Source organism: Pelmatolapia mariae, linkage group LG1 (assembly GCF_036321145.2).
Source record: "Pelmatolapia mariae isolate MD_Pm_ZW linkage group LG1, Pm_UMD_F_2, whole genome shotgun sequence".
Taxonomy (NCBI): Eukaryota; Metazoa; Chordata; class Actinopteri; order Cichliformes; family Cichlidae; genus Pelmatolapia; species Pelmatolapia mariae.
In genome coordinates this window covers 31,315,935-31,342,386 of record NC_086227.1, presented here as the reverse complement: position 1 = coordinate 31,342,386, position 26,452 = coordinate 31,315,935, and the positions used below count along the sequence as shown (strand labels likewise).

Sequence of the window (26,452 nt, the reverse complement as noted above, 5' to 3'; positions counted from 1 at the left end):
ATTAAAACATTAAAAAAAGTTTTGGTGTATGTGAAATTTACGTACTATAAAAACATGAAGGTAAAGTGATCGTATGTCTCTTGGACAACGTTAAATCCAAACACCAAGTAGAAACGCACATACATGCGCTATCGTTTTACCCCATTCTTGTCACGGAAAACTTAAACATCAACTAAATCAACATATTCTAACAAGTTTGTGTTGTGTACGTTTTGTGTGTTTGTTTTTCTCACATACTTGATTTATAGAAAAAGCAATGCTTCGTATAAGTTCGTACAAGTTTCGTTCCAGGTGGAACAATCTTACCACGACGGATGTAGGCGTGCAGATTTATGGAAACTTGAGCTATGACAAGCCAAAAAAAAGAAAAAGAAAAAAAAAGTCGACATCAAACTGGAGAGAAAGCGTTCAATTATGAAATATCACGTGGAAGGGAGAGGGGAAAGCGATTTAAAAGCTCGCATTTTATATCGTCTCTGCTGGAGAAGGCGAGCCTTAAAGTTCCTTCAGAATGGGCAGTCTTCCCTCAGAAGCATCTGGACAACAACAGTATCGGGTCATAGAGTCGTGTCCTTAACTTTACCAAGTATGGGGGGGGGGGGGGGAAGCCTTTTATTTGCAGGACTTTAAATTGCGTTAGCAACAATGGCATTCAGTCATTTATCTTTTTTTTTTTTAAATTATCCTTATGATTAATGTTTTAGGTAATTGTTAAGTAGATTGTTCAGCGCACAATGCGCTCAGTGCGCGCTGTGACGTAGAGAGGATTTTACTCTGAAGTATGCTTCACTTGTCGCCTCGTATTCCTCACTACATCAGATTCCACAGGCATTTTCCTTAATGGTTTACTAATAATAGTAACACGGATTCAGTAGGTCTGTTTCCTACAGGACAAATAACGTCGGTTTTTCATCTTCGCAGTTCTAAGAAGTTTCCCGCTGTGCGTAACTGAAACTTTACGCACAAACACCAAATCTCTCTAAACTCTGTTTTTCTCTTCCCTCCTTTTCAGCCCATGTACACGGGAGTACCACCTGTAGTGTCGGCGGAGAACACTTGCGTATCCGCTTTTTGCCGGCGGGATAGCGGTCCTTATTCAAGCGCACCGACCCAGACCATTAACTCCACCAGAACCCGCAGGGGGCCGTGAGAGCGCCGCGCCAGCGTGTGCTTCGTACTCACTGCAGAGAAGATGAATATCCAGGTTATGCCAGAGCACAAGCTCTCATCGGTTGCCCCAATGAAACAGTGCAATGTGGAGAAAAAAGAGGTAGAACTGATTCTAGTGAAGGATCAGAACGGCGTCCAGTACACAAATTCCTCGATCATTCCAACCAATGGTCGTGGCGTAGGTCCACCCGGATCCTCCTCCGAGGACAACAGAGAAACTTGGGGCAAGAAAATAGACTTTCTCCTGTCGGTTATTGGCTTCGCGGTGGACCTGGCTAATGTCTGGAGATTTCCTTACTTGTGCTACAAAAATGGAGGGGGTGAGTATGTGGGCTCTGTTTCTAATAAGAGTGAATATAAAGATGCTTATTTATTTATTTAATTACCAGACTGATTCTGTCACTAAATAGTCGTAATGTAACGGCAAAGATAGCGGACAGCGAAAATGAACTACAAATTATCCTAGGTGCCCTTAGTAGATTTTCTTCTGTACTGGTGTTCCTTTATTGATGATGATGATGATGAGACGTGTGTGTAAAGTGTGTGTAAATCTGTTTTTTATTATTTATGTTTATTTCCTAAACAAATAAAGTAAATATCCTTTAATTAACTTAATGAGCTGATGACAAGACATAAAATTCATGATTTGAAACTGTCAGATAAATAATGAAAAGTGACGAAAAATTAAAGTGACTTGTGGCTCCTCATAAATTCTGGGGACAAGATAATCAACATAAAATATATCTTTTTTCAAATGTACTTAATAGCTTTAGCCAATGTATGTAAACTGGACTTTAATGGACTATGGATTGTTTACAAAACTACCAAACACTGCATTGATGCTATACAGCGGTGAGAGAAAAAAAGTACAGTGTGTGGTTAAATAAACAAAGGAATTTAAAACAAAGTGGTGTTTTACTTTCAACACTAATGACAACAGAGTGCTCACTAGAAGGTGCGCCCTGTCCTATGTTTGTCTGCATATGCGTTCACATCAACATGTTGTGGTCTGTGTTCACAGTGGTCACCTCTACGGCCGACCTGTCAATCATATAGGCCCTCAGCAAAATGTATTCATTACTGTGAATAATGTGTCAGTTGTGATGGACAATGTCAAGAACAATTCAATTGTGAGAGGTTGTTTCCATTTTGGTGGGTGTGCTACTGAGGCACAGCATGAAAATAGCCATGAGCCATCCCACTTGTATGTTATAGTGTGCTGCTTTTACAAGTATGTTATGGTTTGTGGCCCCCTACCACTTCCTTTCTCCTTTTCTTTTTGGATATTGTGTTTTGTTTGGCACTTATTTCACTATCAGGCACCCTTGTTAGTTTCTTTTTTGAAAAATATTTAATTGATATTATTTCTCTCCTTCCAGGTGCCTTTTTGATTCCCTATATTCTTTTCCTGTTCATTGCCGGGATGCCATTGTTCTACATGGAGCTTGCCTTAGGCCAGTATAACAGAGAAGGAGCAGCTACGGTTTGGAAAATATGCCCCGTCTTTAAAGGTGAACTGTGACACACCCAAACACAGAGACATTCTACAGTTACCTGCACAGCCATGTATGTCTATATACTTCACCCTTCACTGATCTCCTAATCTGTGTACCTGCTTTGGTCATGTTGTTTTTGCTTCTGTTCAGTGTCTTGCCCTTTAATTTTGTCCATCTGTTCTTGTCCTTTCGCCCTCAGAGGTGCATAGTGTCACTTTAAACTAGTGTCTGTCACATTGGCTCTTTCATCTCTCTGTATTTTCTTTAATCCCTCGCCTATTGTACTTCCAACCTTGCAGCCTTCTGCAAATGTCAACTTTCCACGAGTGAAACAAAACCACACTAGGCCAATGTTAACAGTACGCTAAGGAAAATAGATGATTACAATTTAATCACTCATATTCGACAGAAGAACACTGAAACAACTCCAATAAAACCCAGTCTGTTTTAGATTTACAGAAAAGGACAGTGACCTCACTGGAGTTTGCAGCTAGCTTAAAACCTTTAATTTATCACCACCAAAATGACAAGTGCTTTTCATATTATGTAAACCAACTGTAGCCGCTCAGAATGTTTAGATATTTTGTCAGAATAAGAGTGAATTGTTTTTCTCTCCTTGTATTTTTTTTTTCCAAAGTCTTGCCCTCCATGTTTTCACTGGCACTGATTCCCTACTGTTATCTTTATGAGGACAACTGACTGCCAATATGTGCCAAAATCTTCAGATGCTTATTTCAACAGCTCTTTGCAAAGCAAAAGCAAAATTCTGCAATGGTATTACAACACAGTTAAAAAAAATCAGCAGGAGTGCAGAAAACACGCGGATAGTTATTACCTAAAAACAAAACAGATCTACAGCATGCAATAGAATGCTACAGTAACAAAATAGTCTGAATAGCTAGTGGACACTGTTTGGCCACGCATTTTCATAGATTATAGGCCTTGTACTAAAGTTTGTATACTCTCCCTTGCAATCTAACAGTGAAAGAACCACTGTTAGACTAAGTCCGTCACTATTACCCGCATCAATAAATCATCTTCTGCATCTTCATAGCAACAATTCAGTGTAGCAACATGTTGCTACTGCGCCACATGTTATTATGTATCTTACTGTTCAGTGAGGTAGGTTGTTGTTTTCATATAATGTTTATACAAGCAGACTACTCCAAGTTTGCATATTATTGTAACTCTAGTGTCAGAAGCTTTAGAACTTTGTTTTACAATACTCATACACATGACTTACACTTGTGCTCCTGGCAGACTTTAAATATTAGTAGACTAGTGTGCACCTGATGACTTAGACAATGAAATATGTAGGAGAATAAAACTAATCAACTGAGAAGAAACCTAATCTTTTTTTAATCACAATGACTTATGCAACCAATAACTGTTTAAACTTCATTTGACAAAATGTACAAAAACTGTTAATATAAAAATTGAAAAGTTTAACAACAAAGGAGGTATTACAATATGTATCTTCAAAAACCGCCAGAGAAGTCCCTCTGTCTCCACTGTTAAAACAGCACCAGTCACTGCTTTTGTTGGCTTTTGTGCTAAGGCGGATTTGTTTTTTTTCCTGCGTAGAATGAGTGGGTGATGGGTTTATAGGCTTGTCTTTTTCATGTAAGGACATTACATTCCAGAGTAGGCAAAATAACCCACCCAGAATCCATGAAAATATAGTAGATATATTTGTGTGTGTGTGTGTGTGTGTGTGTGTGTGTGTGTGTGTGTGTGTGTGTGTGTTTGTGTGTGTGTGTGTGGACAGTATTTCTGTTTTCAAAAAACTGGTAAATTTTCAGATCTGTGTATTTACTATTTACTACAGTCCCAATGAAAAAATATAGGTGCAGGTCATGGCAATGGCGAAACGATAAAACAAAAACTTGTTCCCAGGGGTATGTCTGCAACCTCTAGTGCTTATTTGCCTGTGTTACCCATTGTTTGTTGATTATATCGCTTTTTCTTGAGTAATGGGTGAACTCCACCTCATTTTCCATAGTTTATTTATTATACTACCAGCTATATACACTTATTTTTACAAATTATCTTGAAAAAAAAAACACATTGTAATACCACATTGGAGTGTTTTTTTAAAAAGAACTTGACAACTGCATGAATTCCATATTGTGAGAGTAAGCCATAATTTCTTTCTCATTAATAACCCGATGTTCCTTAGGTGTGGGCTACACTGTGATTCTCATAGCCCTGTATGTTGGCTTCTACTACAATGTCATCATTGCTTGGTCACTCCACTACCTGTTCTCCTCCATGACTACTGAGCTGCCGTGGCTCAAATGTGGGAACAGCTGGAATAGTGTGAACTGCACTGAATTCAATGGATCTCTTCCTGATAATAGCACATCATATGCCAAGAACAAGAATACACCGGCAGCAGAATACTATGAGTAAGTGATTTCTGAAATTAATTTGTCAGACAATAAACTATTTAGAGTACTGGATTTTGACAAAAATGAAAATGGGCAGACTTTTTAAATTCAAAGCAAAGGAACATCCTAGCATCTAGCTTTTTTGATGAGTGACAAAATCATTAGATTAAAAACCAGAAGCATGTCTACATCTGTTTTTTAGTAAAACTGTTATGAAAATCTGAAGGCTAAATATATATTGAGTATATAGTGTAAATTAAATAGTAAATCGGTAAATAGTAAATGTGAAAAATGTAGTGATCTTCATCACAGTATTGTATATAAATGGTATTTTTATTTTAATTGATGACAGTGCTTTGGCCTGCTTAAACAGGAACTTACTATCTTCATAAGACAGTGTTTAAATGTTTTGTTCATTCAAAACTCAAGTATTTGTTTTTTTTTGTATTGTTGCTTTATTAGATGCAATTAGCCTGAGTCAGTAAACTGAATACAGTATAATGATTTACATTTTAACTATGACATACTGAAGTGAAGCATTCTAGTTTTAAAGTTGTTCTCACAATAACATTAGAATAACATATACACCTGGCTAAAATAACCCAAGTAATACTTATAGAGGGAAACTACCAGTTATGGAAACAGAAGTAGAAGACTTCAAAATTGTCCAGCTATAAATGTTTTCACTGTAAAAGGCTTAAACATAAAAAGTTGAAATGCACTCTTTGAAGTGAATGAAAACGCTCCATCTGTTTATACTTCAAAGACAGCCAGTTCTTCCCTAGCTTCTGTGAAGACTGACTGTGCAGTCCAGAGGAAGTCTGTGAAATGATTTGGACAATACAAGGGACACATGCTAAGCATGACGCACAGAATACATTGACCGTGCACCACAGCCAATGAGCTTTTCTAGAGTTTTCACTCCCATTCGGCTGAGCATGTATGTTTATTTAATCAGTATCTATAGTTATCTTTCAAACTTCAGGAACCCTTAAACTTGATTTGTTTTTAGGTATCAAACGCTTTTTATTTAACACAAAGAGGTCAGTATTCACATGCAGGCTCTAACCTTTTGGATTACGTCAGATCCTCAAAGAAGTGATGCAATATTACTTAAAGCATAGACAGGCTCCATAAAACCACATCTCAGAATATATATTCCTCATGTATTATTGAACTTCATTCACAGACAACAATGGGGTACTTTAAGACAGATCTCGCACTGCAGGGGACAATAAATCCTCCTGCTTACAGCTAGCTTTGAACACAGGAGCAATGCCAAAGCACAGCATGAGGAAGGCCAACTGAGTCAACAGTTCTCTTGCTTCACCTTTTGAGCTTAGTTTGTAACATGAACTTAGTGTGTATCAAAGTTCAACAGTAAAACAAACTGTAAAATATAATGCCTTCAAAAAACGGGTTGTGCTTTACGTGGCTTACCAACCTAAGTGCCAAATACAGCATTTCAGTGCAGTACATTATAGGCAGAAGACAGAAAGCATGTACACATACAGTATCGTCAACCAATTAAACTGATATGACAAATATTTTAGGAAGTAGCTGTCAGTTGATTATTCTTTGATGTAGGGTCTAATGATCCTATACCAGCTTGTTTATTGGTTATTTTCAACTAAAATTAAAAAAAAAAGCCTGATTATTGATACAGCCTTTGTACCCTCAGAGTAACACTAAAATATCTGACAAAGACCTAAAAAGTATTTAATAATAACTCATTTGAGGTTTGTCACCTCACTGTTACCTTTCCTGCAAACATTTGATGGAATTTTATTATAGCATAAAATAATGATTTCTAACTGTTGTTAATTTTGAATAAAATTCAATGGAATTTTATTCCACTGCATTCTTCTAGAACCAAGTCCTTCCATTTGACAGCTATCTTGTCAATGGCTCAAATCAGATTGCGGACACAATTAACCTATCTGGCTTATGAGAGTATTGAACCAAGACAATGTGATTCATGTTATGTTACTAAGGCAAAAAAGGAGAAAAGAAAGTATACTTGCATACATTCTTAGTATGTTAAAAAATAGAGCTAGGTTTCTGTAACTACATAACTGAAAATGTGGTGAACCTCTATTGCGTCAGTCGATCAACAAGAATTTCCCCTTTTGGCTTTTGATTGGCTCTTTATAGGTAGAGGTGAGACAACCAATTCTGTTGCATGGATTGCAGTTTCCTCATAGATTTGTATTATTTTGAATGATGTCTCGTATGATGTCCCTGATGATGTCCTTTTTTAAAAAATCTTTTTCCACTTCTTTTATATCAAGTCAGTTGAGAGGAAGAGCTTTTACATTACATATACAGCAAACATACACTATGGCTTAATATGACCTGGATTTATATAGGTGATATCAAAGTAAATTTTAAATCATGTAACAGGGTTTAGCTTGGAAGACGTCAGCTGCAGGAGTCACGTAAGGACAGCCAAAAACATGATCTCTGCCAAAAAATCTGACCTGGGAAAAAGAGATTTGCTGGGCATTCCTCTGTGATTAATATGATAACTTTTACAGTATCAGATCAAAGAAATCTCCCAAACGTTAAATACCCAGATCATTGAATCATTTCAATTACCATAAAACATAGTATCTTTGCTGTCTCATTGCTTAAAGCCATACATGTCAAAAAACCACTGGCTTTCACTTAATATTTAGTCTACTAGTTTGCTTCAAAGTAGTTTTGAAATGGCTAAACAGCTTTGGGAAACACTTTCTCCTGTTTCTCCTTACACAATTCCAAATTAGTATTTCTGTAATTTCTTAATAAAATAACGTAATGACTAGGCTTTGTTTATAAAAAACAAACTTGTAAGAAATATAAAACTCTTTTCCATCTGGTCTTAGCTGTAATTTGGTTTTTAAGCTTTCAGTAATATTACAGTATGATTCCTCTTATAACAACGATTTCTTTTTCAGAAAGAGGAACACAATGACGAGTCGCTCTCTTTATCCCCTATTTTCAGTCTCTACCAACTCCTGAAGCAAATATCTGACACATTAGATGTGATTCTATACTTTTTTGCTAGCTATATAATACTAACTGTGAAAAGTGAACCAAAGTAATAAAATGAAACAGAGCTGAAAAATTAGTGGATTCTTTCAGTTGATTTAAAATAAGAGCCAGCATCCAATGATACATTGTATGTTGTGTGTCTACACTACTTCACACAATCCAGTTTTCTTCTTAATCCACTTTAGTTTTTTTTTCTTAGATTTGTTGTTCCCAGGCCTAGTACAAAAGCTTTGGGCACACACTAAGCTCCATCTTTAAGTCTCCCTGATGACAAGTGTAATCAGACATGATTAGACATGATTCATTAGACCTGATTAAAGACAGATTCTGTAAAAAGATATGTTCTATGTTTTACTCCTGTCAGAGTATATTATTAACATAAATGATGAGCTTATCAACCAAAGTTACAACTAGAAATATTTTTTTTAAGTCAGCAACGCTTACTCCTTTCATTATCGTACACAATATCTATTCTCTACGGATCTAGCCTGAAGCAATCATATCTGATGTCATGTCAAGGATAACTAGACTTGATAAATAGCTCTCATTTGAACAAAAATATCTAATTTCACAGACACTTGAAGAAACTGCCTTTGCTTCTGCCGCACACATGAATTTAACATTTGTTGAAATAATTGTTCCAAAATAGCAAGGATAGAATCACATGTAATTTATTAAATAAAGCAGATTAAAATTACATAGAGGTGTAACTTGACACTCAGGACTTTGATCCTTAGTTTTACATGTGCTTTTTCAAATTTTTTAAACAACTTGAAAACCAGGCTGAATGTAAAGTAGTGTGCTAGCTTCAAATATACAGAGATGAGTAATGGTAACAGTGAGTGTTGGGATAGCAGAAGAACTGGCTTAGTGAGTGACGATTAGACTAAATGTGTTTAGAGTAACTCGGCCAAAGGGACCTGGATTTATGTTATAGTGCGCATGTACTGGCAGTGCTTTATCAATGCTATCAGATGAGCAAGGAGGCTCTGGGGCATTACAGCATAACACTAAGACAAGGCCTACAGGCCAGAGCAGAGACTCTCAGCTCCTCTCCTCAAATAAACTGATGTCTTCACACGAGCATCTTCTTCCCCAAAGACCATATAGCTTTGAATATATTATCTGAAAAAGATAAGCAAATGTCTGTCTCTGAACAGTCTTCAGTTTGCATGTCCTTGAGGATACTTGTGTCGGGCTGTTGTGTAAGCAACCTGAATATCAGATCCAAATCCAGTTCCACTGCTTATCAGCCCAAAACATTGCATGCCAATTAAATTTTATCTTTCTTGAGGAAAGTCTTAGGGCAAATGTGAAAGGAACAAAAGTGCTTTTAAATATTTTACTGCACGATATTGATATCCAATTAAAATCAAACCAACTCCCAGTACTTATCAGCTCTGGAGCAACATCTAACAATTTATAATATCATGACCTGGCGTGTTTTTGGGTTGTTGCCCATCACAAGCGCTCATTGGGACAGGCTGATCTCTTGGGGTCCCATGGATGCAGAGTCTTAAACTGATGCTTTGGAAAGCATTTTTCATGCATTCCAACAACTGCCTCCTTTCACATTGCTTTTGAGTAGATCTAAAGATTTTTAAATTATTGTTATTATTACTATTATTTTAAATAAATTCCAGATGTTGCAACCACACCTAAAAACAGCAAAACCAGCATTGCATTTATCTGTTGTCTTAATCTAAAGAGAAAATCATACTATTTTCTGTATTCTTCAGCCAAACTGTAGATATTTCTTAGTAATAGTAACGAATAACTGTATAAAAACAGATATTCATTATGTCTGTGTTGGTTCTCATTCATTCAGGTTATGGTAGTCTAAGGAGCTTGGAAAAAAGTGACTGGACTTCTTTACCTAAAGATCTTTAAAAAATTCACTTTCTTTCCAAGCTCCTGAGAAGACATTCATAATCAATCCAACACTATGTGGCACTTTGAAACTTAAAAGTAAAGATTTCTATTTGGTTAACAATAAAAGAAAGATATGGATCTCATGAGTTTATCCATCTATGACCAGTATGGCCAGTGTGTAGTCTTATAATCTTTACCCAAGATTAATATGACCAAAATCAAGAAAAGTCACTGTAAAGATTCAGAAGAAAATGCACTCATAAAGACATTGTTATCTCATTTAACTCCTCTATAACTTAAATTTGCCATTTTTTTATTGCTTCTAAATGTGTTATGAAAGAAAAGTAATTTTTTTGATGTGCTGGAAGACATACTAATATTTTAGGATGACATATTAAGTAACCTGAAAGATGAACTTTTCACCATACAATATGTGTACAGGTTTTTCTAAGCATTTGAAGCTGTGAACTTCCTTCCCATTACTCTAGAGCAAACATTCAAAGAATGGCCTAGCAGGTGAAAACAATATTTACTGTAGATAGGGAAGGAAGAGATACCATTTGTCTTTCTTTGTTTCATTATGTCATAACACTGCACTTGAATCTTTGAACCAAGACCTTGAATCTTACAGTAGCATTTGGCTTGAGGAATAGCCTTATAAAAGTAGAACAATGCCATAGGTCTTTATTGACAGTTTCAAAGCATTTGTGTGCAGTTGGGTGACAAAGGAAAGCAGTTAATTCACTTCAAAAGCCTGGAAACTAGATGCTTTTTCATCCAATTTAAAACAACTTTCATCCCTTAAATTTACTGTCAGAGCCGGGCAGGCCGATGCGTTTGAGGTGTGGACCCAAAAGCAGACACGGGAGAGAAAAAGTATAACAAAAAGCAAACCGTTTTTTAATGCTGATATCAAAACAGAAAACAAGGCAAAGAGATCTTAGAAAAAATTTAACTAAAACCTAAACTGGGATAAACTAGGTTTAACAATGAAAACTATGACAAGAAAACATTAACATTAAACTGAACAGAAGCATAAAATAATCCTGGGACCTGATGTGACATGATCTAAGGCGAACAAACGAAACAACACTGAACAGAGGGAGACAGAGGACTTGAATACACAGAAGGGTAATGAGGGAAGTGGAAACACCTGGGGAAACACAGCTGACACAAATGAATCTGAATCAAAAATACAAAATAAACTCAAAATGCTGGGTCACAGATCAAGCCCCCTTACATTTACAAGCCAACAATGTTAAGTGACAAACTAAGGAAACCATCAGCTACTAGTTGGAAATGTTGGGACACATTTGTCCCACAAGCTGTTTTTACCCAGGACACTTGTTAACTTACTATTTTTAAGACTATCTAAACTGTTGTAGAAAATGAGTGAGCTTATTCATCAAAAAGCATGTCTGGTAAGATGTAGCTTCAGTGTAAAATAAATACATAAATGAATTTAAGATGCCTTATCTGTGACAACCTATGCTAAAAGCAGTGCTACATGACAGTTTATATTGATATATAGCACTTGTGTTTTGTATAATTTTTAATAGATATATGATTTATGGCTTTGTTATTTACCAACAATGCTGTGTAATTCTTCAAAAATAGCTTGTGAAATACTATAAATTGTTTGAATGGAAGTATACACTGCAAGAAAAGGGGGAAGAAAAGCCCTCTTGGTGTCATGATATAGTGCTATCTATCATCTTTTGCAGACGAGGTGTGTTGAATCTTCATGAAAGTAGGGGTATCGAGGACCTGGGCTGGCCTCGCTGGCAGTTGGTTTTGTGCCTGGTTGTGGTAGTCTTCATCCTGTACTTCAGCCTGTGGAAAGGTGTCAAGTCTTCCGGCAAGGTACAGCCACGGATCAACAAACAGTTTTCGTTTTCTCTGAATCATTTTATATCAAGTGTATCCAACCCAAGTGGGATGATGTTCATATCCACAGTTCATTGTATTGCATGTTTTCATTGAGAAAACGGTTCATTGAAAAAAAGGAAAATATGATTTCCTTTTCGTTTGTTGTTTGTTCCCTACTCAGGTGGTGTACATTACAGCTACAATGCCCTATGTGGTCCTTTTTGTGCTGCTGATCCGAGGCATAACTTTAGATGGGTCTATGGATGGCATCAAAGCTTACCTCTCTATTGACTTCAAGCGACTAAAAACTTTAGAGGTCAGAGACAGAGTATGAAATTCCCTGTTTCAGTGCTATGCAGATTTACACTTTTGTGCTTTTTTCAGATGCTGAGTTGTTATTGAGTTGTTGTTAGGAGTTAGGTCATGAAACTCTCAGGTGCATTACTTAATCTGCTGCAAAAGAAAAAACAATCATGTCAGTGTCTAAGTCGATTTACACAGCCCCCTTTCTGAGTTACTGTTATGTAGTGGGTGGAGTATGTCATGCTTAGGGTTAAATGCTAAATTTCATTAGTGCCTCCCAGACTGAATGAATGTACAGTATATGAATGAATGTGCTCTATAGACACAATCTTGAGACACAATCTTCCACTGTTTGAGCTCATGTATGTGTGTAAGGGTTGATATTCATGTTTTGCAAAACATTTGCACAACATCCATAAATAATGTACCTGAAATGTTTTATAAAATAGAGCCTGATGTTCCTGGCTGATTAAAAAAAGGTGCAGGTAGACAATGATTTGTTTTTTCAAAGATGATATTCAGGGAAGTAATGAAAGTTAGTGTATTCACGTCAGCCTATGGCTGTGCGGCATTTTAGGTGGGAACCCTCTCTTTAGGGATTGATACATTTTCTTGTTACTTTTGGCATAGGTGTGGACTGATGCTGCAACACAGATATTCTACTCGCTGGGTGCAGGATTTGGTGTGCTCATTGCATTTTCTAGTTACAACAAATTTGACAACAACTGTTACAGGTAAGGGTTTGAATTGTATATGTGATAATCTGAAATAAGCCCACTGCAAAATTTATCCTGCTGCTTTTAAGTTGCCCTGTTTTTTCAGCTTTTAATTGGATTATGCTGCAGAGGTGATCTTAATCTGTCTAACTTACCCCAGTGAACAGGTGTTAGCAGAGCAGATAAAGTACAGGCCAGGAAGAGCTGCCAAATAATAGCCAAAGGCTGTATGTTCACTGGTCTGTTTAAATGCTGCTTTTCCTCAGGAAACGTAGGAAATCTGGTTGGAGACTTGACTAATCTTTTCCACATAATTAGGTTGCAGTTGTCCTCTTACAGGGAAATGTTGTTGGCAAAACACTTTGAGTTTGACCTATGGTATCACAGTTGTACATATATCTATATATCTATATATCTCTCTCTATATATATATACACACATATATACATATAGATGTGTGTGTCTGTGTGTGTGTGTAGAGTGAGAAAGAGAGAAAGTTGTCTCCTTTGTGCAACAGGCAGACAACTCTTGCTTAAAAATAGCTTAAATAAGTGAATATTATTATTAACTGCTTATATTGTCAAATAAGTAGATAATAATTAATATTCATAACAGAGGCCTCCAAGCTAAATTTTAACTATACTCTGATATATGCATTATGGACCCTACTTTCCTGTCCTCTCTCATTTATTCACGTTTGCTAAACCCCAAACTAGGCCTCTTTTGCCTTCCTCCTCTCATGTCCCATGTAGAAATGTGAGTGGACTGCTGGCAGGTGGAATTTGCATTATGCCCTTAATGGCAAATGAGCAGATTTGAACTATTTGAAAGGCAGCAGCCTGGAAGAACAAGCAAAGTTGGAAAGAGTTTTGTTTGAATACCAACAGAGACAGAACGCCAGCTAAATAGTGAAAATAATGTTAATTAAATAATGAAATAAAAGTCCTGCTAACTAAAACTTAGCCTAATAATTTTCAATAAACAAATGGAAAAGGAAGTTATTATGACAAAGAAAAACAGCTTAAAATGATAAGGAAACTATTACTGAAATAACAGGAAGTCTAATATCAAAACACACCAGTTAAAATCTAATGTTTGTGTAATCAGTATAACTATTAATAAACTATGTGTCTAAAATGACTGTGTTAATTCGTCTTATTAAATGAAAATTGCAGGGGATCACATACAGCGACCTGTTTAACGAGACAGATGTAAATGATTTCCCCGGGATTGTGATAAGAGAGGACCCAAATGCGGGCACTGACTTTGATGAGATGAGTGAGCTTTTATTTATAAGTAGAGATACTACAGACAAAAGTGGAGGTGTCGAGGACAGGAACTAAGAAATAACCTAAACTGGAAAAACCTAACAAATGAAACTGAAGCCAAAACTCACAGGATGACATGCAGAGGAACACAGGGAGACTCAGGGAGACAACACAAACAAACCAGCAACAAGCACGAGAAAACACAGGGCTTATATACTCACAGGAGATATCAGGCAATGGGAGACAGGAGGGGAACAAAGCTTGGAGAAATCAGTGCTGACAAGACAAGGAAGCAAAGCAGAATACACTAACATGAGACACAGACCTTCAAATTAAAACAGGAAGTACATAGAGACAGCCTGGAGTGAGAAAGAGAACATGGAGGAGCACATGATGGGATGAGGAAACAGAACACAAGGAGTGGGAACACGGCACCAGAACTAACATCACAATATAAACACAGATACACAGAGGGAGACACAGAGGGCAAGTACACGAGGGGAACCTATTGAATACACAGGGAACTAAACAGAGAATACAGCACAGGTGTCGAACTCCAGGCCTCGAGGGCCAGTGTCCTGCTAGTTTTAGATACGTCCTTGATCCAACACAGCTGATTTAAATGGCTAAATTGCCTCCTCAACATGTCTTGACATTCTCCAGAGGCCTGGTAATAAACTAATCATTTGATTCAGGTGTGTTGACCCAGGGTGATATCTAAAACCTGCAGGACACCGGCCCACGAGGCCTGGAGTTCGACACCCCTGGAATACAGGAAACCTAAACTAGAACACTGGACACTATGGAATAAACTAAGATTAACAAAAAGAACCTTAAACATTAATCATAATGCAAAATCACAAAGGCACAAGGAACTCAAAACGCTGCGTCGAGAGACCCAGGATCCTGACATTAAATACATTTACAGAGGTAAAATGAATACAAATAATTGAATAAAAATAAAATTTTCACAGCCTATAAACTAAAAATAAATTTCGAAAGGGGTGGTGTAAGGGGGAAGAATTTTTTTGTTGTTGAGATGATTCACTCACTAAACCTATAAAGATGTCAAGGTCAAGTTGGATTTGTTCTTTTGGTCTAACAGCAGCAAGTTAGTGACCAAGCACCATAATCTCCTTTCCAACCACCTACTAGAAGCAAGGGACAAAGGTTTCTCATTAGATATTATATGTGAATCAATCCATGAAACATTTGAAAAATAACAAGTAACATTCGGCTTCATTTTAACTTTGCCTTCTTGACCCAGTACAAACTTTGATGCAGATTACCATAAAAGAGAAGCACTTATATTAGCAGTGATTTAACAATGTTTGATGCCATAGAATGTGAACGAATGATACTAGCTCATTGGAACTATTGTGTACTATAAAGATCGAAAAGGTCGGATAGTTGGCACTTTTAAAAATAGAAGGTATACAGAAAAAAAGAAAACTGTTCCTTGTTAACTTTTTATTTTTGCATGTGCTTTCTTAATCTAGGGATGCTCTCTTGACCAGCACTGTGAACTGCGTTACCAGTTTCTTCTCAGGGTTTGCCATCTTCTCTGTGCTCGGATATATGGCTAAAAAACATGGGGTGAAAGTAGAAAATGTGGCAACAGAGGGTAAGTTTTCACATAGCAGTAAAAGCATTAGTAAGACTGACATCACTCACTAACCTGTGTTGCTGTAATGCATTTTATATGTGATTTTTAACTTTGGAATGAATGATACAGTATTCGATCATCTGTACTTAATACTGAGTATAGATACATACAGAAATGCTGAAATGTTCATTGTATATACAGGTGCAGGTCTGGTGTTTATAATCTACCCTGAAGCAATTTCAACACTTCCGGGCTCAACATTTTGGGCCATTGTGTTCTTCATCATGTTGCTGACTTTAGGCATTGACAGTGCAGTAAGTACTACAGACTATTACAGTAGCTCCTTAAACTAAACTCATATCCTTACAACTGAAAGTGGACCGCTTATTTATAAACAGTTATTTTCCAATTATCTCTATATTTTATATATAAATATATAATTACTCACACAGTGTTGGGGAGTAACGGAATACATGTACCGGCGTTACGTATTTAAAATACAAAATATGAGTAACTGTATTCCGTTACAGTTACCGTTTAAAAGGTGGTATTCAGAATACAGTTACTTTGCTGAAATAAAGGGATTACACGGCGGTCTTTTCCTGTTTCATATGTTAGGCTATGCCCTCTCTATTTTTGATAATTCTACGCTGGTGGAAACCCAAACAAAACACACATTAAGAGGCTCTAATGCCTGTGTCTCAATCTCGCAGCCCATGTCACCTCTACTTGCGGCCCGCATAATGACGTGAAGAAATATTTGTAAAAATTATTGTTCAAAAAATTATTTAATATGAAGGCAATAGGCAGAGTGTTTTACAATCAGAATCTAAAGAATGTAGCCTCATGGGCAGTGTAGTCCAGTTGTAAGTAAGCTATTAAGACTCGACTGTACACTGTGTTTGTGTTTTCCTCCGAAACAATAAGTTCCTTTGGAGCAGCCTTTCAACGCCTCTCTCTGTCTCTCGCTAGCAAAGTTGACCCAGACAACAAAGTAAAGCTAGTTTTCGGCTATGAGCCCGACACGAACCCGACGTATTAGCCAGAGGTCCCTTTACTACGGTTCAGAGCCGCGGACCTGCTTTATATATGCGCGGAATAGTTTTCTATACGCGATCGCTGCAAAAAGTGCAGTCTTACCTAATGTCCACCCTACTGTTACTCATTTTATATTAAGATTTAAAAATCTAGTTGGTATTGGTATGGCGAGTAACCTTCAGTAATAGTAATAAATCACACAGCAATAGTACATTCATGTAGTTGTAAAAAGCTTGAAAATATATTAAGTAATCCAAGGTATTCAGAATACGTTACTCTCATTGAGTAACGTAACGGAATATGTTACAAAATACATTTTGGGGCATGTATTCTGTAATCTGTAGTGGAATACATTTTAAAATTAACCTTCCCAACACTGCTCACACATTATGCAAGTGGAAAATAAATATGTCAAGTTGTAAAAATATATAAAACCCCAAAGACAAAAATAAGGCAGCAGTTGTGTGGTGAATGTTATAGCTGAAATACATTATTATGTATGCACAACAAGAAATAATTTTATTAAGAGAGAAAAAAGTGTAAATAATAATATGCACTCCGAGAAAAATGTGTTACTGTGGTTCACACATGATGCAACAAAAGTAGACACCTCCAAGCACAGTTGTAAATGCAGCAAAAAGAGACATTGAGGAGCAATAGAGCTCCACTCACACCACACTCAGAGGTCACATATGGCCAAGTTCCTTTAGCACTGTGTACACAAAAGTGTCCACAATGGTTTGACCTTAATGTGTACACAATTCTCTTTCAGTGTGACATGTCGTATGTTGCTTGGCAGTATTGTCGACTTGACAGTTAACATTGTCAAGTTAAACTACAACAGCAGGATAGATAAGATAGATAGATAAAAAATTAACTAATCGATCCAATCACTTATTACGTAGAACAGATTGGGGTGTGTAATAAAAATATTAAACAGTATAATGGTAATCTTATTTATTTTATTAGACTCATTATTGGCACAAAACATGAAAAATGTTGGTACATTTAAACAAAAGGAAACTAGCATAGTGTATGTGTGGCTTCAGGTGTCATCAAATGATTAGCGAACAACATGCCAGTAAAAGAACAGAAACATAATAATAATAAAATGAATGAATAAAATAAGCAGATAATTAACAACTACAAACATAAATATTAATAGAAATATTGTTACACTATAACCAAATGAATTTTTGCATGAAAAAGCTCTTATATCATAAGTCATCTAGACTGACAGTCATGCCAAATACCTAAAGTTTGTATTTTGGATATTATTAACATATTTAAAGATGATCTGTATTCCTGTATCCCACTCTAATCTTAGGACAGAGTAATAACTATTTCACAGTTATTATTATTTCACAAAATATTGTACAGATTGAGGATTTCCAATTATTTTATAATATATCATATGCATCACCATGCTTTTGTGTGGTATGTAGACATTTCACTAAGGTTTTTCTCCTCTGAAGCCACCTCTTTTAGCTAAAACACTGCCATCACAGTATTGACTGAAATTGCAAATTTGCAGTTGTATGATTGCCATTGGAGTTCACTTACGGTTCAGATTCAGTTCTGAGTGTCTTGTGTCTCTTTGTGTGTCCCCTTCCAGATGGGTGGCATGGAGGCAGTCATCACAGGCCTGTCAGATGACTTTAAGATTCTCAAAAGAAACCGAAAGCTTTTCACCTTCGCTACAGCTTTTGGAACCTTCCTGTTTGCTCTGCTCTGCGTAACCAACGTAAGTAAAACTGGATGTTTATCTGCTTATTTACTTATTCATGAATATCTAAATAGTAAATATTGTTTTAAATATTTTACTTTTGTAATATGCTTCGACTTTTGCTGTGTAAAACACAGCTGACATTTAAACTCAGGACTCAGTCTCATGACTTTATGCCATCATGAAACAAACTCTTTCAAAGAAAAAGACCAGCTCTGATAACAAATCATAATTTAATTAAAGCCAATATTCAGTTTTCATTCACATGGTATCACCAGCAAGGTAAAATTCATGCTGACTGTGGAAATATAAACTTTGGAGACAGGATGAAATTGTGTTAGTGAATCACATGGTTTATTTCCTTTATCAGATCAGTAAAATTAATAGTAAAGTGAATGATGCCTTTCTTTTGGCATATCCTTGAGAAAGAAAACAGACCAAATCAAAGATTTACTTACGTCAAATGTGCATAATGTGAATATCATCCTTTGAGATGCTAACTCCACAAACTCAACTTTAAATAATCTTTTAGAACAAAATTAGCGTATGCCGTCTATTAGTTCATTTACGTTGAGAGAGACTTGTTGGTTGATTTCACCAGCTGCATTATCTTCAAAGTAAAACAGTTATATATGGCACACACACTAAATGATGGTTCTTTCCTGCTTTGTAGGGTGGAATGTATGTCCTGACCTTGTTAGATAGGCATGCAGCAGGGACTTCAATACTCTTTGGTGTGTTGATCGAGGCCATTGGAGTGTCGTGGTTTTATGGTAGGTATGCCCATGGCATTCTTTATTATTTAATATTCTGTTAAATTATTTATCTGTATATCTGTATATGTATCTATTAGGGGTGCAACGATACACAAAATTCACGGTTCGGTTCGGTTCGATACTTTGTTGTCACGGTTCGATATTTTTTTGATACAAAAAAATGTTCATGCCTTTTTAATTTGTCATTTATTAAAATTATAAATATATATTTTAACTCAAAAGTACAGTTTTTAAATTTAATGTTGCTGAAACAACAAAGTAATAAAAAAATAAATCTATCTGATCGAGGAATAACTCATCTTTGGAAAAGAGAGTTTATTACAGAGAAATGGCTCTTTCCAAAATAAAAGCTATACTATACGCTTCTTCTGGGGTATATTCTCAGCAGCATATTAAACATATCAGGTCCCCATAAGGAGAATCATGTGCTAACGGCTGTCTAAATGACTCGGGTAAAGTTTGTAGCATGCGTGCTTGTTGTTTTTGTCTGCTTCCACTTGTCTTTGCACTAGGATGATGTCGGAGTAAATGTGCAGTCATATTCGTTGTGTTCCCACTAGAGCTGTCAGCTTTAATCTCATTGAAATGACGTTCGCCCCGTGCATGGGGCTGGACGGCGTCAACACGTTAACGAGCAAACTGCGCTAACGCACTAGTTCCCACCAATGTAATTGAGCATTGCGTGGCACATCCGACATACTGTTTTACTTTTGTCCATGACGCGCTTACCTTCAGGGTCATACTTCACATGAAGACCAAAATAGTTCCAAAGGCCAGATCTGAATTAGGGTGGGGGAGGTTCAATTTGCCATGTTGCAACGAGCTTAACTTCTGTCTCGCTAGCTTGCGCTGCGCTCAGTGGATCTGCGCTCGACAGTGCAGCCTAGGCGGATAAGTCGAACGCAGATCCACTGAGCTCTCAACACAGACAGCATCGTCAGAAGAAAAGTTGATAAAATAAAAATTTTGTATTGTTCGAAACATATGCGTACTGAACCGAAAGCACTGTATCGAACGGTTCAATATCGATACGAGTATCGTTGCACCCCTAATAGATAGATTAAAATAAGAAAAATCTCTTAGGAGGCAGAAAAAATGTTGATAACAACATGGTCATTTCTTTGAAATAATGATATTAATAAGATGCTTGATGGGTTATGTCAGGTTTAGATTATCTCAGGTCACTCATGAAAAATAATAGTGGACTATGAGGGTGTAAACCATGTTGCATTTTCTCCTTGTGTCCAGTGAGACTGCATGCTTGGCACAAAGAGCTGGCTGAAGCCTACACTGATTAGTAACCTTTGCTGTTTAACTTTTTATGCTCGCCCCAGGTGTGGATCGCTTCAGTGAAGATATTGAGCGAATGATGGGCTTCAAGCCAGGACTCTACTGGAGGCTGTGCTGGAAATATGTCAGCCCTGCTTTTCTGTTGGTGAGAGCGGCAACAACAAGAAAGATTTTAGTCCGATACTCTGGGACAGGCATAGTATCTGAGCTCAGACCAAAACACAAACTCAGCAAGGCCAGATATAACTAAAATGTTTCAAGAATCAGCGACTGGATATCTTGGAATTATTATTTACTTTATGTATTTATTTATTTAATTTATTTGAATATCTTGCATTCTTAATGTTTGAAAGCTTCATAGAGGTCCAGTTCAATTCAATTTAATTAAATTCAGTTGTATTTATATAGCACCAAAGCACAACAATAGCTGCCTCAAGGTGCTTTATATTGCTAGGTAAAGACCCTACGATAATCCAGCAGGTCCAGTTCATTCCAATATTAAGTTTCCTTCTGAGTGATACAGTACTGGTTAGCTCATGCAAGATGTAACATGAGAAATAATAAAAAATAGAGAAAGAATAGAGAACTTAAAAAACCCCAAAAACATTTACTACACCAGAGAGAGCACATATGCACATAAGCACAGAAGGAGGGTGGGATAAGGGAGAATTGTTTGAACCTTAGCGTGCCTCCTGGCGAGTTCCTCACTGGCAGGTGGATTTAGCAGTGTGCTATTCCACGTGCATTAAAGGAAGCGCATTGCTCGAGTCACTGTTATGCAAAAGTGGGTGTAGACAGCCATGTGCTTCCTTTAATATATATTCCTGGTGGTTTGCAGGAATTAGTAAAATTACATATTGCAATGAAAATAACAAGTTACCATTGTTTATGTATACATTTTTCGTATACAGGGAATTGCCCCGGTTACATGCTTTTGTACACCAACAGAATACATATCCTTCCTGAAAACTAAAAAGTTTAATTTGTTAGTAAGGTAGGAAATAAGTAATATGGCAGAGATATGGCAGTGAATTCAGTGTTTACTTTTTAAGTCAGTGAATACACTGACAAGTGTCCATGTGTTTCTCTGTGTGAAGTAATAATTTGTTCTGGACTATAACTTAGATTTACAGGCAAAAATGTCTTACAAGGTAACAAACTCTTGTGGCCATTAGAAGCATTAACCAACTTCATTAAAGAATCTGAATGCATTCATTCATTCACAAGACTTAGGAAAATACTGTCTCACTGAATGCTGAAAGAATTTGGGATCAATCATATGCCTTCCTCTCATATATTAGTACACGAGAGATAGAGTTTATAGAGAGGGAGAACAGTTTATTGAAGCATAAGCAGTTAAACAGATTAAATTAGTTTCATAAATATCATTTTTCAATCATATTCTGCACATATTTTGTGGTATGTGGTTTCATAGAAGAGTGTTGATTGTTAGGGATAAGAATTGATAAGGATTTAGTGATTCCAATTCTATTACCAATGTCTTATTGCTTTAATTCCTTATTGATTTTCTTTTTGTTTTTCACTGGGTTCTTATTGGCTCTGTTGGTGTCACCACCATCGCTAGGCAACATATCAAAGGCATTCCATTAATGCAAATTAACTGCCTATTGTGTCGTCAAATGTTTGTGCATGTGGGAGAACTTTACTGTTTTTACTGTAATCAGTATTGGGGTTGTTACTCAGAAAAGTTATTTATTACACATATTACACAAATTACACATTTCTTAAAAGTAATGGAGTATTTTACATAATTAATTTGAGGAGAAAGTAATTCACTATATTACTTGTTACATTACTTTTGCATTTCTCTGTAAAATGACCTGAAACACATTGTCTTAAATTACCATTTAACAATATAAATCTATGGGCTATAGTCCCATACACCAACACAAATCTCTATCCTAATGACACATACAGTATATGATCTTTATCTTAGTATTGAGATATGACCACAAACCCAACAACACAAAGCAAAGATGGTCACAAAGAGACTTTAAAGTGATCGCTGCAGTGATTCTACTTTAGAAACATGGACAGGTATAAGTGGAGGCTGCAGCCTGATTGCTCATCTGTTTGTTACCTTTTGAAATATTGGGTCTGGCTGCTGGGCTGCCAGCATTGAGCACTCAGCTTTAACATCAGTCTGGGTTTTTGGCTAGCTTAGCATTAGCTAAGTGTCTGTGCAGATGTTTGCAAAAAGCTGAGGTTAACAACATAATGCAGTTGTTTCTGTCCTGGATGCAGTTTTCACTTTACCATCGTGCTCTCATCCTTTTAAAAGTAATGATCATATCCACACTCTACACTGCACAAGAAATGAAATCAGCTGATTGTAGCAGTGCAAGTGCTAATGGAAATGAAAAGGGGAATCAACAGGCAAGCAGTTTAACAATTTTGAAGAACTGATCAGATCAATTCTCAATTCCCATCCCTATTGGTGGCTGAGCTTTTATTTCACTCTTCTGTTTACATTCCTTCCTTTTATTCTTTTTTTTTTGCCTTTGTTGCCTATTTTACAATTCTATGCATGTTTTATTTCAGACATTAAGACCATTATCACTCCAAATAGATCTTACCTTTATATTGTGTCTATTATTCTCTTTTTTGTCTCTTTTCTGTTCTATTTTCAACAGTTTGTGGTAATAGCCAGTCTGACATCATCAGACCTGAGCTATGATAACTACATCTTCCCTGAATGGGCCAATCAAATCGGCTGGGGTGTGGCACTGTCCTCCATGCTGATGGTTCCTTCTTATGCGATGTATAAGTTCTTCAGTCTATCAGGAACATTCCGAGAGGTTTGTATCAAGATATGTTCAGCACACAAGGTTTAAAAGTAACTGTATTAGTTTCATGTCTCATCCAAGTGACTTCTTCAGTTTGTCTCTCCCACTGAAAACACAATTTCCAGATAAACAGATTCAACTTTCTTGAATTTCCTTACCTGGATGATTAAGCGTGTATCAAGACATATCTCAATAGTCATATATTGACTCAGGTTTTCAGCAGGCTGATCATTGAAAAGAAGCAAATATAAAAGACGTTTTCACTGTAGGAAGCACTTTGTTAGAAAAATTTTAAAACAAAAATCAAATTTATCTATATTCTTTGATGGATATTTTCTCATGGGTCTCATCTGTCACTGGAAAAAAAAACATTGTTTCTGATCATTTGCTAGTCCAATATTTCACCATGGACCTCAATCTCGCACACAAAGCAAACATCATTTTGTGCTTAAGATTAACCTGTTTTTGATTTGAAGGATCATCGTTCAGAATTATTTTTTTCCTTTAGTGCAAAGAGTGACTAGAAGTATAAAGTGAAAAAAGTTGGTTAAAGTGAAAAAAGTAAAAAAGTAGAAACTCTTCTTAACTCCACTCTATTGTAACAATTCCTTCATTCTTCTGGCAATTCCCATTGATCCTCAGTGATAAATATTATTCTCAGGTTTCTCAGGGCATGTGCTGAAAACTATTATAATGCCTATTCATTTTTTTGGCTGAAGTTTCCTCATGATAAAGTATTTTGCAAGTTCTGTAGAAGAAGTCATTCAAACACTTCTTAATTTCTCATGCTAGAAGAGAATGCATTCCCTTGTGGAGCTCAAATATTAACTGGGCTATTTGACCACAATAGGGATATGCAGAAATGAAATATAATAATAAAATAATACTTTAATATACTTTTAATCGTAATTACTTGTTTTGCAGAGGATAGCTTACTGCATCACTCCAGAACATGAACATCACATGGTTGCTGAAGGAAAAGTCCGGCAGTTCAGAGTAAGGCTCACATTTTTTTGTTTAAATATGAACTGGCTAAATGGCTGTAATTAATTGGGATTTGAACACAGGTGTGTCTATTAACTATTGACTGTTGCCTGTGTCTCAAAGTGTGCATGAGAGGCACACAAAATGTATGGTGGACTTACAAATGTAATGTAACGTAATTTTACTGAACAATATCAAAATATAACAGCATGTTGATAAAACTTGTGAGTAAGCAATAAAGTATGGATGAGTATATCTATTGTGTTACAGCTCAGGCACTGGTTGGCCATCTGATGACAAATACAGTACCCAGAATACTATCATCCATCCTCACATCTGGTGTCTGAAGTTCCTGTGTGCCACCTGTGGTCAGACAGACAAGAAGAACAGTAGGCTCCAACCTCTCTCAGCAGCCTCCCTCTTCTCTCTGCATTTACCACCCAAGGCCTTTGTTGTCAACAGTGGCTTCAAGCATTTTGATTCAAGAGTATGCCTGCTAACATTTGGAAATCATTTTACAGCTTCCACTACCAAGGGAGGATCACACTGTGGGAAAAATTTACAGTTATTTGCTCATGATTTTTATACACCATTTTAATTAATTAATTATAACCTTAGTTTTCATTTTGTACACTTTGCGTTATCTCTTGGAAGGTATAAAACCTAAAACAGAAGCAATCCCATTTCCCTGTATACTACTAAACAGTGGACTAAAATGTTATAACTTATGTTATAACTTTTAAACTTGTTTTAAAGATTCTTTATTATTGCGTTGTTATTGGAAGAAAGTCTTTATTCTTACCATTCTGTGTGCACATTGACTTATCTATGTCAGTGCCTTATCAAGCAAGACACTCTATGTTTCTTACAGTTCACAGACAAAGAAATAAAATACACTGTGTCGACTCAGGAACCCACTAAAATCCAACCGCTTTGTGGATGGCAATCTCCTAATCCTTTGACACAAATTTCAAAGAGCTGGGAGTCAACAGTGCATCAAGGTCAAGCTCTTTATCAAATGAAAAACCAAGAAGAAACAATCCTTTTGTGTCACACTGTGTTATAGTAAAGGGAATAATGCATGTATTACTCCAAAGCTTCAAAGAACAGTGGCAGGCTTCGTTCAGCTCTTACGCTTTGAGAAGCATAAGAAAAACTTATAATTAAATCTTAGCCTCAAAGAATGGCTAATTTATAACCTGGTTAGTCTCTGGCTGCTCACTTAAGGTGCAGGGGAAAAAATTCACCAAAACAAATGGCGTAACTGTTACAAACAGCTTTGTATTTGTGTTGTGACTTTTATCTTCCATTTTTTGTCTGTTTAGTGCTTCTAAAGAATCTCTGTGGCTTTTCCTTCAAGGAGACAATGAGAGAAAGGACAGTGAGAGCATGTGTGTGTGTGTGTGTGTGTGTGTGAGAGAGAGAGTGTGTGTGTGTGAGAGTTGTGTTGGGATTATGTTGCAAACGATGCCATATGCTGTTAGCGCACATTACACAGAATACAACAATCAAATGCCTTGCTTTCTTGTGCTGTATATTAATGATTATGTGATTTGATTACAACACTTATATTTTCATTTGAAACACGACTTGTAGTGTTCCTGTTTTCATCATCATAGAAGTGCCAACAATTTATTTTAGTGATATTTTTTATCTTCTCCTGTTTTTTGTTTTTTTTTGTTTTGTTTTTTTTATTGGGATGAAGTTGAAGGAGTCTAACCTTGAATCATAACAGAAAACCCTTATTAAAAGGAATAAAGCCACAAAGAAAAAAACAAATATATGTGGAATATATAAGAAGATATAGAAATATATGAATATATTCTTTTGTTATATCTAATATTGTATTTATCAACTTGTTTATAGCAAACCGTGAATGTAAAGTATTTTAAACGTAACTGTCCATAGTCATAATATAGTGTTTGATGTATAGCTAAGAAAAAAAATTATATTCCATGTAACCTTGGGCTACTTTGTCACATATGAATGTGAAAAAAACCCACCCTGGCTTTACTGGACTACGTTTAAGGTAATGCTATGTACAACACCAATGTCCTATTGATCGTGAGTGACAAATGTCTATGAAGAATTCTGAAGTATCAACA

General features: G+C 36.3%; 1 protein-coding gene across 2 annotated transcripts; it reads left to right on the top strand.

Annotated features, from left to right (window-relative positions):
* The first annotated feature begins 481 nt into the window (after positions 1-481).
* On the top strand, positions 482-26,452 carry slc6a2 (solute carrier family 6 member 2). Of its 2 annotated transcripts, none has more exons than XM_063478869.1 (15): positions 482-586; positions 1,013-1,490; positions 2,550-2,681; positions 4,846-5,074; positions 11,689-11,827; positions 12,015-12,149; positions 12,767-12,870; positions 15,620-15,744; positions 15,928-16,040; positions 18,380-18,508; positions 19,164-19,263; positions 20,601-20,701; positions 23,211-23,375; positions 24,288-24,359; positions 24,618-26,452. In XM_063478869.1, exons 2-15 carry the CDS (start codon positions 1,193-1,195, stop codon positions 24,639-24,641), a joined length of 1,866 nt encoding a protein of 621 aa, XP_063334939.1. In that variant the 5' UTR covers positions 482-586; positions 1,013-1,192; the 3' UTR covers positions 24,642-26,452. The 2 variants fall into 2 exon arrangements, with proteins under 2 accessions (XP_063334939.1, XP_063334931.1); XM_063478861.1 differs by lacking the exon at positions 482-586 and adding an exon at positions 771-875.

What these genes read in the sequence shown, in the direction of transcription:
- slc6a2 (XM_063478869.1), top strand. Translation starts at nt 1,193, where the DNA reads ATGAATATCCAGGTTATGCCAGAGCACAAGCTCTCATCGGTTGCCCCA. An exon ending in CCGGCAGCAGAATACTATGA is followed by an intron (nt 5,075 to 11,688) that starts GTAAGTGATTTC and finishes CATCTTTTGCAG; the next exon opens with ACGAGGTGTGTTGAATCTTC. An exon ending in CTCTGCTCTGCGTAACCAAC is followed by an intron (nt 18,509 to 19,163) that starts GTAAGTAAAACT and finishes CCTGCTTTGTAG; the next exon opens with GGTGGAATGTATGTCCTGAC.